The sequence below is a fragment of the Nymphalis io genome, chromosome 28 (genome assembly GCF_905147045.1).
Source record: "Nymphalis io chromosome 28, ilAglIoxx1.1, whole genome shotgun sequence".
Taxonomy (NCBI): Eukaryota; Metazoa; Arthropoda; class Insecta; order Lepidoptera; family Nymphalidae; genus Nymphalis; species Nymphalis io.
The window spans coordinates 7,807,174-7,825,503 of record NC_065915.1 but is presented as its reverse complement, the minus strand read 5'-3'; the positions used below and the strand labels follow the sequence as shown (position 1 = coordinate 7,825,503).

At 35.7% G+C, this 18,330-nt stretch overlaps 1 protein-coding gene across 1 annotated transcript in view; it reads left to right on the top strand.

Moving 5' to 3' along the window:
- LOC126778977 (uncharacterized) overlaps positions 1–18,330 on the top strand; it is a 61,947-nt gene that overhangs the window by 35,309 nt on the left and 8,308 nt on the right. The window contains exon 3 of the mRNA XM_050502721.1: positions 10,572–10,667. Within this exon, the coding sequence (XP_050358678.1) occupies positions 10,572–10,667 (96 nt within the window). The remainder of the gene's footprint in view (positions 1–10,571; positions 10,668–18,330) is intronic.

The window sequence follows — 18,330 nt, the reverse complement described above, 5'->3', positions numbered from 1 at the left end:
GACTTTATCGACACATTTTATCGACTACAATTGAATGAAGTCATTTGAATTTTTCTGGTCATGTTTTAAAAATAACAAATCGTTAATGGATTAACTTTAATATTTTATAAAAGATAAAATTGTTATGTGTTAGAGTATGCTTATGTTTATTTATATAAATATATATATGTACTTCATACAAAATATATAAATTTAATTCTCTGATTATTACGTGTATATAATTGATCAAAAGGCTATAAATGAGAATCTTACCGGTTCTTACAATCTGTATTCGATAGGATCTACATTCGAAAAGCTTTAAATAGAATTTATATCATAAAATGGCTATTCGAAAGTGCTTTTTTTTAAGAAAAGAGGTTTTTACCTCTTGCATAAATATTTTTTCATTTGGTTTTGAGTAATAAAGGACTTGAGTATTAAGTTACATGGCCGTCCTACTAGAATCTACTCTCCCAACAAGTAGCAGTTTCATATAAATGAGAATATGTAAAAGGTAAAATTAATTTTCACCTTAAATAGAATATATATTTTTACAGAATTATTTATCAATTTGGTCATACTTCATGGAATTTTAATTTCTATATCATTATAATATTTACTCATTTGTGAAGCTCGATTGGTTTGTGTTTTTTTTTTATGTGATATTATTTTGTGTATTTGTCTTCTTATGTAATATATATATTATCCGATACATTTTACTGGTGGTAGGGCTTTGTGCAAGCTCGTCTGGGTAGGTACCACCCACTCATCAGATATTCTACCGCAAAACAGCAATACTTGATATTGTTGTGTTCCGGTTTGAAGGGTGAGTGAGCCAGTGTAATTACAGGCACAAGGGACATAAAATCTTAGTTCCCAAGGTTGGTGGCGCATTGGATATGTAAGCGATGGTTGACATTTCTTAGAATGCCAATGTCTAAGAGCGTTGGTGACCACTTACCATCAGGTGGCCCATATGCTCGTCCGCCTTCCTATTCTATAAAAAAAAAAAAAAATTAGGTTTAATTACGATGTTTCAAAACAAACATGTGCTAAATACGTGAAAACTCAGTGAATCTTGTCTGAATATGAAGTATTGCTTTTTTTAATATATAAAATAGAAAGGCGGGCAAATGGGCCATCTGATGGTAAATGATCGCGCACAGACGATGTTAGGAATGGTTATAGGGATCATATACCTATGGGCCACGCAATGGGTCCATTTGCCAGCCTTTCTACCTATTTATTAAACTCAAAAAAAAATGGCCAACTTGGAGTTTGAACTCGGGCCGCCTAGGTAACGTTATAGCTAGAGCAACAAGCACATAATTAGTAATACACATAAACAAAGCATTGTTTTAATGCAAGCATTTAAAGAGTTAATGGGAACTCGTTGATGCATTAAAACATTTTATCGATGAAACATAAAGTATCGATAAACGTCCCTTCACTACGTAACATTTACCTCCTGAGCCACTTTTTAGCCGTCATAAAGAGGTGTATAAATAAGTACTCGAGTTCTTTCTCATAACAGGTCTTACCTGGGCTCGCCTTACTGTTAATTTAATAGGGATGCTCTCTGATATTTTTACATCGACTAATCTATGCCATTATACATGATAACTGTTTGTTTGTATGCAACCGCTTTTCTCATAAACGAATGGGGACAATAAATTTAATGTGTAATTGCGTTTTTTCATTTGTTTCTTTATTAAAAGTTATACTCTTTATGATGATAATCTAATTGTTAGCCATACTAAGATGGGAATGTGATATTTATAATTTGTGAAGTGAAATAGTCGCCTTTATAGAGTTGAACAAAGAAACGGTTTCGGTTTAAGTACCTGATGGTATCTACATACCATCAGGTACTGAAACCAGACCATCAGGTACCGAGTAGTATGTAGCTCTACGCTTACTGCTTACCCATTCTGGGGGTTGGTATATTGCTATCCTTCATGGGTTATTTGAATAAGGATAGTGAGTTCCCGTCACCTAAATACCTATAAATAAAACCAATATTTGTAGTTAACCACTTATAATGTTATATCTTAGTACATAAGCTTACCAGTTTATAATCTATGTATCAACTTGTGTGTATCTTTGTGTTTAAATAAAAATAAAATAACTTATTACCTGATGGTAAGTGGTCACCACCGCCCATAAACATTGGCATTGTAATAAATATTAACCAGCCTACACATCACCAATGTGCCACCAACCTAGGGAAAAAATCATCATCATCACATTCAGCCTACATTAATCCACTGCTGGACATAGACTTCCTCACAGGCGCGCCAGTTCTCCCGGTCCTGTGCTAGTCGCATCCATTGAGCACCCGCCATCTTCCTACTTGGGAACAAATATACTCCAATATTTAATGTATACTCATTGTCACAATATCTTTTGACTCGTGCAGGTTTCGCCACCAAGCACGCAATCATCTCGGGTGGATTGTATCTGTGTATCGGACACAGAGTCTGTGCTTGCATATTATTAAATACGTTTTCAATCAAAGGAAAATCGTTTACACGTTTTTTATAAACAATAGGATGACGGACGAGCATATGGGCCACCTAATGGTAAATGGTCACCAACGCCCATAGACATTGGCATTATAAGAAATGTTAACCATCGCTTACATCGCCAATGCGCCACCAACCTTGGGAACTAAGAAGTTATGTCCCTTGTGCCTGTAATTACTCTAGCTTACTTACCCTTCAAACCGAAACACAACAATCCAAGTACTGGTGTTTTGCGGTAGAATATCTGATGAGTGGCTGGTACCTACTCAAACGAGCTTGCATAAATCTTTAACACCAGTAACATATTCCAGTGACAAAGTTATTAATAAAATTATGACTGTTAATTGCTTTATAACGTAAGATGATAATAAAGTATATATATTATATGAAACGTAAAATATATAATAGTTATGTTAATAATATTGATATTTAATGGCTGGTGTCTGTTTACGGATAATTGAAAACCGACGACAAAATGTTTTTATTTTAATATACATTTAAAAATTATACAACTCAGGTTCATTCAAACGAAGCGTGAATAGGCATCTTGAGGGCCGGCAAGGCGCGGCTAGTGCAGAACATTCTTTCCGATTGTACTGGCCGTAGTCGCGTTTGGACTCTACTACCACTTACCATGTCGGTAGAGTGGAGTCGAGTTGACTTCCCGAAATTTATAAAGAATATAAATACTGTAGAGAGTTTTAATCGTGACCTTGTCTTGGTATATTATAACACGTAATTTTATATTTATATTATAAATGTGATCACTTGGTGGTAGGACTTGCAAGGCCATTCGATAATAGAGTATAAAAACAAAAAAGAAAATAAGACCTTAATGATCAAGACTTTACTGGTTGCGTGTGAAGTCGGGGCGACTAACTTGTGTAATTATTTATGAACCGTTATAAGTAAAAACATTACCACCAAGAAACAGTTTCTACACATCAATAATTATTCAAAGAAATTATACGGTGACGTCCGGCGCGTGCGCAGACTGTTAACATTGCGTTATTATTATGTACAGTATCGTAGTTCGGGGAGAACTAAAGAATGCGTGATTGTATTACATGGTACCACCCGCCGACCAATTCATTCTATCTGATATGTTAATGTGTGAACACTTCCCTTTGACCTGCCGCTTGGTGAACTGTAACTTGGCGATATGGCTCAGTGGACAAAACTTAACGAAGGTCACGGGTTCAAACAATTAAATTTAGATTGTGTTGCTCTCTGGAAATAAATATGTAATAAATAATTTTGAAATAGAAAAGGTGCACCGAAGGCTCTGACCACACTCTGGAGACTCTATTTTTAGAGTTAACTGAATTTAACTACCTCGTTGATCTAGTGAGGGAATAGTGTGCACCTGTGTTTGTGCACACACGTGTGCACTATAATATGTCCTGTAACAGCCTGTGAATGTCCCACTGCTGGGCTGAAGGCATCCTCTCCCTTTTTGAGGAGAAGGTTGGTGGAATACACATGTGGCAGAATTTCAGTGAAATTAGACACATGCAGGTTTCCTCACGATGATTTCCTTCACCGTAAAGCACGCGATGAATTATAATCACAAATTAAGCACATGAAAATTCAGTGGTGCTTTGCCCCGATTTGAACCCACGATCATCGATTAAGATTCACGCGTGTTTACCACTGGGCTATCTCAGCTTTTTAATATGTCCTGTGCAGTTGCCTAATGTCTCTTAAATTAATACAAATCAAATAATACGTCATTCAAGACGCTCTTACAAATGGAAGGATGGTAAGGTTAATGTATAAGTACCGAGAAGAACCGGCAAGAAAGTCAATAGTTACTCTTGTTACGGTCGTGATGTCATCTGTCGAAAACCTTCACGCGAGTGTCAGCAACAATTGTTCAACGACCCAACTAAACGAACGAACGATGCGCGAGCGCACACACACTAACAAAGCAAACGTTATTTTGAATATTCATATTATTTTCATTCAAGTCGTGTTATTTTTGTCAACATATGAGAGGTCACTATAAACATATATATACGCAGTGCTACCTACCGGGTCCAATCGAATCTATCCATTCAAACACAAAATACATTTCACCAATATCGGTCCACCCTTTTAGAACTCCAATGCCACGTATAGAAGAATTTTATTTATATACCGTACCGTACCATAACAGCCTGTGAATGTCCCACTTCTGGGCTAAAGGCCTCCTCTCCTCTTTTTGAGGAGAAGGTTTGGAGCTTATTCCACCACGCTGCTCCAGTGCGGGTTGTTGGAATACACATGTGGCAGAATTTCAGTGAAATAAGACACATGCAGGTTTCCTCACGATGATTTCCTTCACCGTAAAGCACGAGATGAATTATAATCACAAATTAAGCACATGAAAATTCAGTGGTGCTTGCCCGGGTTTAACCCACGATCATCGGTTAAGATTCACATGTTCTTACCACTGGGCCATCTCGCTATTTATTTATATGTATATATAAAAAGATTAGCGACCGTAACCACGGACTACTGCGAGTCTCAAACGCGAATTCCAATGACTAAGCGTACAGGTTTTCTAGATAATGGTGACGTGCAAACAAACAGCCAGCTATTTTATCTAACCCCCAATCAATTGAAACTTTGCACTAATGAAAATAAACATTCATAAATAACATTGCATGTGAAAATTCCTACCGGGAATCGAATCTGATACCATCTCGCGATTAATCTATATGCTAATGGAAATTTTTATAAGACTGTTTTTAAGTACTATATATATGTGTGTGTTTTATGTACGACTAGCCATCCGTTCCGATTGTACACAAGTCCAGTTTGGGTTTATATATAATGATATGTAAAAAATAGCGAATTTAAGGCCTGGAATGAAAACATATAAATACTATACTAATTTTATAAATGTAAAAGGAATTGTATCTGTGTGTTACGCTTTTACAGTTAAATTACTGAACCGATTTTGATGAAATTGGCTGTGAAGCAAGGAAAGACATTATCTTCTTTTTATATCTAATACCCCCAAACACCCCCTCACCCGGTCCCGCACGCGTTAAGATGTTTCTTTAATTATAAATTATGTCAGAGACATTCGCGGAGATCTCGTGACGATAACATTTTTTAAAACGAGTTTAATTAATTTTAATATTATCAGCTACTTATAAGTTTATCGATCAAAATCTACCTTACTAGTCTCCGGACCCTAGGGCCCTACCTTAGAAACCCTATGTCCTTTTCAGTATCCCTAACAACGTGTATGTAAATTTTCATATTGTGGATAGGATACGTGGAAACGTAACAAACAAACAAACTTACATTCGCATAATATTAATTAAGTTAAAAGCTCTTTTTATTACTAATATGCCGGTTCTGAATTCGAGAAAACTAAGTGTAACTTTTTTCAACGATTTAGTTTTATTTATAAACATTAACAGATTGTGTACGTTCGTTATCTCTTAAGATCAGATTATTCAGTATACGGAACCAGATGTTATCAGAGCATTGCTCTGTTACCAACAAAGCTTTGCACATCATGTTGGTAACCGCGTATATTATATGGTAATGAGTGTCCATGTATTGCATCTATTTGTTTCACACTGTACGCAATAGATAATTTAATTAAAACCCAGATTTGGAATCTCACTCTTGATGGTATTTTTTTCATTTATAATTAAATATGAGTTACGGCTTAAAGGTTTGAACAGTTGTAAGATTGCAGGTTCAAACCCGGACAAGCGTCGCTAAAGTTTGCATATGATTAATTTGTATTCTCGTAAAAATCATCTTATGTCCAGTGAAGGAAAACTACTTGAGAAAATGCATTTATTTTATGAAAATCTGCCTAATTTAAAAAAAAATTCAAGCCTCAAGAGGAGAAGATGCTTTTGCCCAGTAGTGGGACATCTATATTTAAATACACTTTTATGATTATGATTTTTAATTGTTTAGCTCATTAAGGAAATAGAGTTATATTTCTTTATTATACGAGATTATATTTCTAGTAGCTAAATCTAATATCAACAACCCTTTTGGTAAACAGAAAAGAAACAATCAATTACTTGTTTTATACAAGAATAGTTTCCATCTGCGGTTTCTCCCGTGTGTGAAAAGAGAAGTGGTATATAAGTCCTTTTCTGTACCGCTGACAAGATGTATGCAAAATTTGATGAGAATCGGTTGCGTAGTTAGAGGTGAAAGTGTAACGATCGAACTCAGTTTTGCGTCTAATATTAGTAAGGATTAAGTTAAATAAATAAAAAATAAATATATATATATATTTCTTATTATATAATAATAATAATAATATCCTGGGACATTATGCACACACAGCCATCTTATCCCAAATTAAGCAGAGCTTGTACTATGGAAACCAGACAACTGATATACAACATATACTACTTATCTTTTGTAAACACATCCTTATATAAATAATTACACACAGACTCAGGACAAACAGACATATTCATGCACACAAATATCTGTCCTGGGTGGGAATCGAACCCACAACCTTCGGCGTGAAAGGCAAAAATCAACCACGCCAACCGGCTCAATAATATATAGCAACGGTGTATATAATATAATATTTTTTATTACTAATTGACTCGCATGTTTACAAGTGTAATGTTAATATCGAAGTATGTGTTATCAACACTTTTATTTTTATTATCCTTTACAAAAACTATTTCACATCCTGTCTCAGGATGTTTGCCATCATTATCCCGAGACTCAATGGTACCCAATCCCCCTCTTCTTATTAATTCGTTCACAGACAAACAGAAAGATATTAAGTATTACTTTATAAGCTTTATCTATTTTGGTTTAGCAGTTCATACAGTTCGGTATTACATTAAAAAAATTCTGATTAATTAGTAGAAATTTTGTGTCATAAAATTAATTACTTAATGAATAAATATATAAATTAAGGTTTATTAAATATCATACACAGACGAACAATAATTAGAAATTAAAAGGATATATATATATATATAGAACTATTGCGTTTCTTGCCGAGCATATGGGCCACCTGATGGTAAGTGGTCACCAACGCCTAGTTATTGGCATTGTAAGAAATATTAACCATCGCTTACATCACCAATGCGCCACCAACCTTGGGAACTAAGATGTTATGTCCCTTGTGCCTGAAATTACACTGGCTCACTCACCCTTCAAACCGGAACACAACAATACCAAGTACTGATGTTTTGCGGTAGAATATTTTATGAATGGGTGGTACCTACCCAGACGAGCTTGCACAAAGCTCTACTATATAAAAGAACTGTCAGACTGACATATCAACTAATAGCCCAAACTACTGGGGCTAGCTTGTAAATTTGCATACGGGCTCTTTTTACATAATAGGTTAGCAATAAGGAAGGGTTTTTGTAAATGTAACCCTTAAGGTATTTAGAAGATATAAAGGGAACGAGGGTTTGTATGGAAATCTTTCATTTCTGAAGAAAGAGCTTGTAAACTGGTATTTAACAAATCTGAATTATAAAGTGAGCGAAGCCGCGACTAATGAGTTAGTTTAGTCCTGTAAAATGATTCAAAAGTGCTTATAAAAGCCTATATGAATAAATTATGTTTTAATTTCGTTTAATTAACATTTGAGATATAGATAATGTATTAAAATTTTAATTCGCAATTAACGGAGCGAAAAAACACAAATATGACGCAAATAATTGCATTCCGAAGTCAGTCAGTCTTGGAGATATAATTATATAAATACATAAAACACATATCAACCAACACAATCGCTACAAGATTAATTCACCGATATGAATAATAAAAACAAGTTAAGCACATAAAAATACAGCTGTACCGGAATTGAAGTCTGAATACATTGGGTGAGGTCCACCTGTATCCCACGGTAGCCTGCGCAAGCGATCCCGTGGCGCTCCTCGTTAAGACGGAAAGGGTACCGCTGGTTTTTTAATGGGTATCAGGATCTCGGGTCGCACTCTCGGGGAACGCGTAAATCGTTTTTCCGGCGTTAAAAAAAACCACGCCTATATCCACTGAGGTTTGAACCAAGAGCGGGAAGCCTAGTAGCCACTAAACCAAACTGTCTAATATATACGATTATACGGTCATAGTTCGTAGCGGTAGTTTAATGGGAAGGTACTCGTAAATAGTCATTAAAATCTAAAAGCTGTTGAAGTGAAAATACTAAAATAACATATAACACAAAATTTTATAAAAAAATACAATAATAAAGCTAACATTGCGCTCCGAAATAAAGACTATTTCACACGCTATTTACCGCGGCGGAGCGGAACGAGCATCGAACCTGCTACCTCGGACTCACGACCTTAGTATGTAATTATAGTGAAATTATAAAAATATCTTCTTACTATGGCTCCCGTCTGTTTGACGTCGTTTCGTTTTAAATCGTGTCGTCATACTTTAAAATAATTTGATGTTAATTTTATAACTTACTCGCATTTTATCTTTAAGGGGTCAAATTTATTTAGACAATTATCCTATGTTACAAGTATATGTAATTGTTATATACTAAATAATATTTAAATTTAAATTTAAATGACTCAATGGAATTTAACCGAAGGTTGCGAGTTCAAAAAAAAAACAACTGAATTTGGGTTTATAATGAACCTAGTGCTAGAAACACATCGTGAGAAAACTTATCTGTGTGGGATGAGGTTATTTCACATTCATCATTATGTAGAATACATAACAGATCCTCTCCTCAAGAGAACAGGAAGCCTTTATCCAGCAGTCTTAAAAGTGTCAATGTGGTGGTAGAGCTTCGTTCAAGCTCGTCTGGGTAGGTACCACCCAATTAATATGTGAGCGAGCCAGTTTTACTACAGGCACAAGATCATCTTAGTTCCCAAGGTTGGATGGGCACTGTAATATTTCTTACTTGATGTCCATAAGGGGTGGTGACCACTCATCATCAGACGACATTTGTCATACAATATTCCTCTATGTTCAAATCCGTATATTGTGGCGAACAACAAACACAACAAAAACTCGCCTGACCTTTACAACGAGTCATCATGACATCATACACCTGCATAAGTAAATATTTTAGAATAATAGAAACCCGAGTTCACATAAAAACTTAACATTATTTCTTTCCGCCCGCCATATTGATTATAAAACGACCTCGACAATGAGACTAATATGAATATTGTTATTATATCTAACTTATATCTGCACTGTATTATGCACTATAAACATTTCTTGGTTAATATAAATTTATATAATTATAACTACAGCAATCATTCAACAAATCAACGCGTGAATCTTAACCGATAGTCGTGGGTTCACCCGGGCAAGCACCATTGAATTTTCATGTGCTTAATTTGTGATTATAATTCATCTCGTGCTTTACGGTGAAGGAAAATATCGTGAGGATACCTGCAAGTGTCTAATTTTACTGAAATTCTGCCACGTGTATTCCACCAACCCGCACTGGAGCAGCGTTTCGGAATAAGCTCCAAACCTTCTTCTCAAAAAGAGGATTCCTTTAGCCCAGCAACGGGATATTGACAGGCTGTTACAGAACATTGCTATTGTTCTTTTTAAAAAAATGATTATACTATTTCCAGTGTCATTTTATCTCATTTAAATAAGGGTAGTGTTAAAAATAATATTTTTTGTAAAGCCTGTATTCTGATATAAATACATGGATAACACAGTAACACTGGACATTAATTGTGACGGGCTCTCATCGTTCATGAATAAATGTGATGTTTCTTTTAATATAAACTGTTAATTTGTTTAAAAATTTAATTAGTTACTACTTTTTGTTTCTGTTTTTTTTTTATTTAAGTTTTGATTTATTTTTATTTTTGATTTGTATATTTTGTTACCTCTATTTTTGTAATCGTGTTTGGGAATGGTGTTCATAGTAATCGGATGTGCATAGTTAGTTTTAAATGAATGTAAAGCGTGTTTTGAATGTGCGTTATGTACAACTGTTGGAGATCCAAATAAATAAATAAATGGATTGAAAGATTGCTGGACATGTGTATGAACTTGATTCTCAATAAGTAAGTGTAACGCTTCTATATTGAGTAAGGTTTTTTGGTTTAATTAAAATATTTTTTTTTGTTTCAGGATCTGAAACACAGATCGAGTGCACGCCAGAGTACATGCGAGTGGTTGTCCCCATGGATGGGGACAGGAAGCTCTCCTACCTCGACCAGTTGAAAGGTGAGTTGATTTTTATCCGACTATATAATACCGTTTATCATTTGCGTTTAAAAACTATACATTTGGAAAGATAACTAATTATTTAGCTGTATCAAAGTAAGTTAATTGTAAATGTCCTACTGCTACCACGCTTCTTATTCCACCACGCTGCTTCAATACGGCCTGGTGGATACACAAGTGACAGATTACATTGTCAAAACGAGATGAAGGATAATAATACTATACTAAGTATCTCTGCTTGCCAGTAGGATAAGCAGGTGGTACCACTATGACTATTATTATTATTATTTCCATAGAGTTAGTTAGCACAAAATATACATATATCATAAAATTATCTAGAAAGGGAACAGAATTGTTTTATATGTGTTCTTGTTTCTTTTAATGTCAATTAGTTATTCGGAGTTAACCCACTAGTATTCCGTAGCTGAAAACCAGCGTTTTCTGAGTAAATCTACTATATACATATCTGTTTGTACTGTCCTAAGTACACATACTTATTATTATTAAGTTCTTATATATCTACTTATATAGTATAACAAGTTGCTCCGTGCAGTTCTACACACATTACACGGTACTGCTCCGCCCCCGTGGGTCATAGCGTAATGGTTTACCTTTCTCAATAAATGCTCTTCCCAATTTCTCTTTCTAACATCTTTTTCAAACAAACAAATTCTACAGCTGTATTTACTAGTGTTTAGTAACAATAAATTATAAGGAAAGCGAACTTGTTCACACGTTTTTTTATAGTTTCCACTGAATTGTTTTCGTGGGAAAGTTAAATTGAAATCATCTGAGTTATATAAAACTAGTTTATGAATCAAATATACAAAGATGTTAGAAAACGAGGGCGAGTCTGTGTGTATGATTATATCGGTTCATTCATCAGCCCTTCATTTTTGTATGTGTTACCGCTCGGCTTCGTCCACATTAGAGAGGCGCGGTGCTAGGTAACCTATGCCCGTTTCTGTACACATAACGTGTATGCAAAACTTCGTAATAATCGCTTGAACATGTATTTATAACTATATATATTTTTTAAATTCTTTATGAAAGAAGATGAGCATTTAGATCTCCTGATGGTAAGTGGTTATCGTACAATGGTCACTCATTGTCAATATCAGAAATACAGTTATACCATCAACCATTTGCCCAATATAAAATGTCTATAAATACACTGGCTCATTCACCAAAATACAACAATATATTATATTAGGTCCTTACATATGAAATTGGTGTTTTATACGGGAGGAATATAGTCATTTTTTTTTGTAAAATATATTTAATTAATCAAAGTATGCACCGTTGTTATCTATGCACTTTTGCCATCTCATAGGTAGTTCATTGATCCCTTTACTATAAAAAACCATGGGGGCTAAAATCAATAAACTCTTTGAAGGTGGTTTGGACTGCCGCATCGGAGTTGAATTTTTTTCATTATCCAAAGTATAGTTGTCCAAATTCCGGAAAAAATGGTAATCTGTTGGAGCAAGGTCCGGGGAGTACGGTGGATGTCGCAGACATTCCAATTGTAGCTCATCTAACTTACTGATTGTTTGTTGTGCAGTGTGTGGTCTTGCGTTGTCGTGAAGAAGCAGTGGCCTAGAGCGATTAACCGATCTTGGTTGTTTAGCAGCTAGTTCTTCCTTCATGGTTTGCAGTTGCTGACAAAAGATATCTGCCGTAATCGTTTGGCCACATTTTAGAAAGCTATAGTGAACGACACCGGCGCTAGTCCACCAACCACTCACAAGTAACTTTTTCTGAGTCAATTTTCGTTTAGGGCAGGATTTGGCTGGGTCTCCAGAGTTCAGCCATTGCGACGAGCGCTTCCGATTATCGTACAGTATCCACTTTTCATCACAAGTAATGATTCGATTTAAAATCCCTTCATTATTGTGTCGCTTGAGCAAAGTAACACAGCAGTCGACGTATGTTTGCAAGTTCGATTCACTCAATTCATGAGGTACCCATCGTTCAAGTTTTTTTACTTTCCTGATTTGCTTCAAGTGGATTAATAGAGTTTTATCATTTATCCCGAAGCCTGAAGCTATCTCTGAAGTGCTTTGTGATGGATTCGCTTCCACAATAGTCTTTAATTCTTCATTTTCCACTTTGGTCTCCGGCCATCCACGGGGTTCGTTTTAAAGGTCAAAATTTCCAGAACGAAAACGTTGAAACCAAAAACGTACCATGCTTTCTTTTGCGACATCAGCGCCGTACACATCATTAATCCTTCGAGCTGTTTCTGCAGAACTGGTGCCACGGTAGAACTCGTACTCGTAAATATACCGATATTTCATGTTTTCCATTGTGCGGTAATAAACGACGCCGAAGAAAAAATAATAAGGAAAAAACAAATGAATGACTGTTTTCAAAACTCAAATGTACCAGCTAAATGAATTTATAAATTTGAATTTGGAATTCTTAACCAAAGAGGAGATATTTCAGATCAAATTGGTCAGTACGACAAAACGCTAATTTCATATGTAGGGACCTAATATTTATAACCCACCCAAACTTACACGAAGATCTAAAAGTAAATAAGTAACAGCTTGTAACTGTCCCACTGGGTCACACTATCTCTGATAAGGTTAAGATTTTATTCCATGCAATCACTATATGCTAAGATATGTATTCCTTGTAAATCTTGAAGCAAGTTCAATATGATGATGGCTGTTGACTGATTTCAACAATGGCGGTCATTTAAAAAAAACTATCTAACTTATATTATACATATGATATTATAGTTTAAAAGTGTGTCATTTCCCTTCTAATTACCCGATAGGAAGGCAAACGCGAGAGAGAGCGAATAAACGATGACTTTACGTGCGTGTCGAGACGCGGATTTATAAACACAGGCATTCAATCTCCAATTGTCAACCGCCAACTTCCAAAGTGAGAATATCGTTAAAACTCAATAAGTTTTTAATCCAGAACATCGAGATATGCATCCTAACTGATAAACCAACAACTTATACATATATGTCAGAGATAATAAATTTAAGCGGGTATACGACGTCACTTATTTTATTAGAATAGCAACACCACACAACGTGATTGACATCTTATGGGTTACTGGTCGGTTGTCAGACGTCAAGTTGTGAAAAGAATAAGACGGGTGCCTATTTTATTACGTAGCCGAGTAATGGAAATACAAAATATAAAGGAGTATGTCAGTAGCGCGTGTGATCGTTTTGTCTAGCGACCCCCTTGGTCTCTTGGTCTCTTGCTCTCAGGACAGCGCCAGCGCCGGACGTGCTCACTGATTGATTTAATAAAATCAACATATTGGACGACGATATTATGATCCAATTATGATCGCAGATTCAAAGGGATTGCCATTTTAATGGCTCGTTAATCCGCTACCTATATATATATATTTTATATATATATGTTTTTATTATTAAATCTGTTATGGCATTGCGCTAACGTCATGCGTGTCTTTAACCATAAATGAAAACTATTGTCTTTTTTTACATTTTCCCACAGCAGTACTTTTATAATTTCTTAAAATCATTCAATATATTTTCTCATAACAGATACTTAGATCTATATTAATATAGTGGTTACGCGTGAATCTTAACCGATGATCGTGGGTTTAAACCCGGGCAAGAACCACTAAATTTTCATGTGCTTAATTTGTGTTTACAATTCATCTCGTGCTTGACGGTGAAGGAAAACATTGTGAAGAACAATAATAAACAATAAACACAAATTAAGCACATGAATATTCAGTGGTGCTTGCCTGGGTTTGAACCCACGATCATCGGTTAAGATTCACGCGTTCTAACCACTAGGCCATCTCGGCGTGTTTCACACATATATATATATATAACTTTCGTTGTCGGTCAAACTGTGTCGAAATATGTTAATCTCAAACATATATACCAACATTCCATCCTACACATATATAGATTACCGGCCAGACTTGTCGCAGACTCAATTAAAGTTTTATTGCGTGAAGTTTCTTTATAAACATAGTGATATTATAAAACAATCAGCGCTAAGCGATAACTACACTCGCTACACGTCCCTAGTTCGGACAATAAAAATAAGGTTTTCTCTGTAGATATTTTTAACAACTTCTTTAAATCTATTCACATATACTATGCTAATGTGCCGTACAACACGAGCCACGTATTTTTTCATGCTTTTATATATGTATATTGTAATATTTCTGAAAAAATACCGAGCTATTCTTTAAAAACAAATTCAAAGACCGTCGTGAAATGTCAAAATATGACATTAATCATAATAATTATTATAATTTTAACATTTCAAGTCGGTTGTTAGCATTTGAAAAATGTAGTGAGTTCTTACAGAATGGCGCCGCTTTTCGAACTTCAAAGTGGCAATACAAAGTTTTTGTGTATCTATTATAGTTCAGGCGGTGTTCGCTACGAAGGTTTGAAGTGTAGTTGTTAACATACTATATTTTTTACACTCACCTAAAATTATTATAAATAATGATACAACTTGAAAGCCCGAGCGCTACTTATATTAATGAATACTAACATAAAGTGGGGGGTGCTTCGTGAGTGAATTATTTATGCTAAGCTTTATCTCAAATAATATATAATATATTATCATTGTATATAACCTATGACCTATTCCAATCACAAGAGGAGTATAGACAAATAAACAACTTTGACCTTGAATTGACGCGATATGATTGGTCAATATCTCGATTAGTCTATGATATTCACTATGGATTCGTGAAAAATGGCGATTTGAATATTAATGTAATTTAATTATACATAGTTTGTAGTTAGGTGTATATTAAGGTAAAATTTGTTCAAAATCAGTAAGTGAGCCAGTGTAAATACAGGCATAAGAGACGTTTTAGTTCCCAAGGTTGGACGCTGTAAATGGTTAATTACCTTACAGCATCATGTCTATGTCGATGGTGACCACCACTCTGGTGGATCATTTGCCTGTCCACATAACTTTTTAATAAACATATACATATGTACATACATGTTGTAACGCCACGCTAATGCCACGCTAAATATCGCCACGCCACATGCCACATGCGAGCCGAGCCGAGCCGAGCCTAGCCGAGCCCAGCCGAGCCCAGCCGAGCCCAGCCGAGCCCAGCCGAGCCCAGCCGAGCCCAGCCGAGCCCAGCCGAGCCCAGCCGAGCCCAGCCGAGCCCAGCCGAGCCCAGCCGAGCCCAGCCGAGCCGAGCCGAGCCCAGTCCAGCCCAGTCCAGCCCAGCCAAGCCAAGCTAGCCAAGCCAAGCCAAGCCAAGCCATGCCATGACAGTTAAAGCCGGCACTGTCCACCAAGCCCGCCTGTAACCATTACCGGCGTCCCATTCGAGTGACAACAGAACTTAATACCCGATCGGCTCATTTCGGAACGTCATTCGTTTTTGTACAAAAATGTTGCTATGACAACAAAAATAACGGATGAGATGATGTGGCCATGACAACGGAAAAGAACGGTTGTGAATTGAAAAATTATTAAGATATAAATATACATTCGATTATTGATATATTGTTATCATTATTACCTTCCCGTTTTAATGTATATAATTTACTTAATCTATTAACATTTTAAAGAAAACCTTATATATACAGAATAATAAACAAATATACAGAATCGCGAGCTCACGACCCACCGACCACTGAGCCATTGCAACATCAAATAAATTACCTGAATGTGTGATACACGCGTTATGTTACGGCTATTCAAGTGTCGATCAACACATAACTCCTAAAATAAATGTCCTAAGTAGGCGGAACTTATCTGAAATGATCTTTGTTTAGCAGATACAGAAGCGGATAGATGATTTCTATCGATATGGCAATTCTATTGATATCTGATGTACAATACGCATTGTGCATTCGGATCTCTTCGTATTTAACTTGGTTTTTAGGACGCCATTTGCAAATATTTGTGGCAGGACTATGAGCAGCTGTGTCAGGGTCTAAATCACAAAGTATTCAAACAATTCCTTTTTATATCTGTCTATCTATCTATACTTATAAACTGAACAAACTACTAAATCAATAATAACCAGATGACGTAACGTGTTTCGGACAAGGTTTTAGTATATAATATATATTTCAATGTATAAAAAAATGCGCTTTGCAGTTTCACCCGCTTTGAATAAAGACTATTTACTTGACAAGCGTGATTTTTTTCTTCTTGTATATAAAGCTGACCGATTCGTTTGAACGCGCTAATGTGTTTCCGATTTGAAAAAACTTTCTGCGTTTGATAGCCCATTAATTAAGAAAGTTACAGATTATATAATATCACGCTACGACCCACGGGGGCGGAGCAATCACGCAGAGCGATTACTGTGAAATGAAGTGTTAGATAAGAGGACCCCAATTTTAACAGGGCTTGAGAGTTGCTTAGATTTTGTTTAGTAGTTTTCGCGTGATGTACAGAGACAATGCGGTTTTATCAAGTAAAGAAGTCATACAGCTCTATTTCTCAGTAAATAGTCTGGCAGAGTGTTATAATCGTGTCCGTGGGAAAGAAACAAATGTCTTAACAATTTTTATATTATCTAGAAGAAAATAACGTAAGTGTTCGACTTTATAAAACTTATATTATAATAAACAAAAAAGTATATTTATTTTAGTAAACAAAGCAGCCTGTTTATCCATCCCACTGCTGGGCTAACTAGGACTAAAACTTATTCCACAACGCTGCTCCAATGCGGATTGATGGATACACGTGTAGTAGAGTTTTAACCATCACCAGACATTTCGCAAGGCGGTGACGGATGATCGAATTTGCTGAACTGTAGACTACCACCACCGACTCCTTGTGTACTCCTATATATAATAGCTACGACCGTGAACTAGTATCAACATGTTTAATCACACATTAACGAAGATTTGATGCAATGAATGTGCTTCGTATGTACTGCTCCACACCAGTACATGTCGGATTATAGAGGATGCTGGATTACTGTAATGTATAATTAAAAATGAAATACAACTACTTTCAAACTCATAAAACACAGTGGAGTTGAAACCCTTTTTTACACTGGAAAAACACAGTTGGTGGTATGTGAGGTTCACCAGTGTCCAAGGCGCCGAGTGGGCCCGAACATTGGAATACCTACTTAAAAAACCAACGGTACTCTTTTCGTCTTACCAAAGGAGCGCCTCGGGATCGCATGCGCATGTTACCTTAATGCGAAGTTAAAACCCTGATCTGTACCTGATTAGCACATTGTACATACTCGTACATTTTTTCATTAAATACCAAATAATGGTCTAGTTCTATTACAATAATCCATTACCCTTTTTATCTCATATATGCTACCGTGTGACCTTTGACTTTTCTGATGTAAAACAAACAAGCACACTGCAACAGTATACACAGCATTGCGGTTGTCCGGTCTAAATGGGAAATAAAGAGACCCTCTCTTATAATTTTATCTTATTTGATTGCCATAAATTTGTATTTGGAATAATGGAAGAGTTAACTACTGTATTTCTTACCGGTTGTTCTTGGTAGAATCTCCATTTGCAACCGGTAGTAGATTTATTTAATGTAATCCTTTAAAATTATTATTTTTTAATAATAATAATATCTTGGGACATTTTTCACACACGGCCATCTGATCCCAAATTAAGCTTGTACAGAGCTTGTACTATGGAAAACAGACAACTGATATACTACATATAGTATTTTT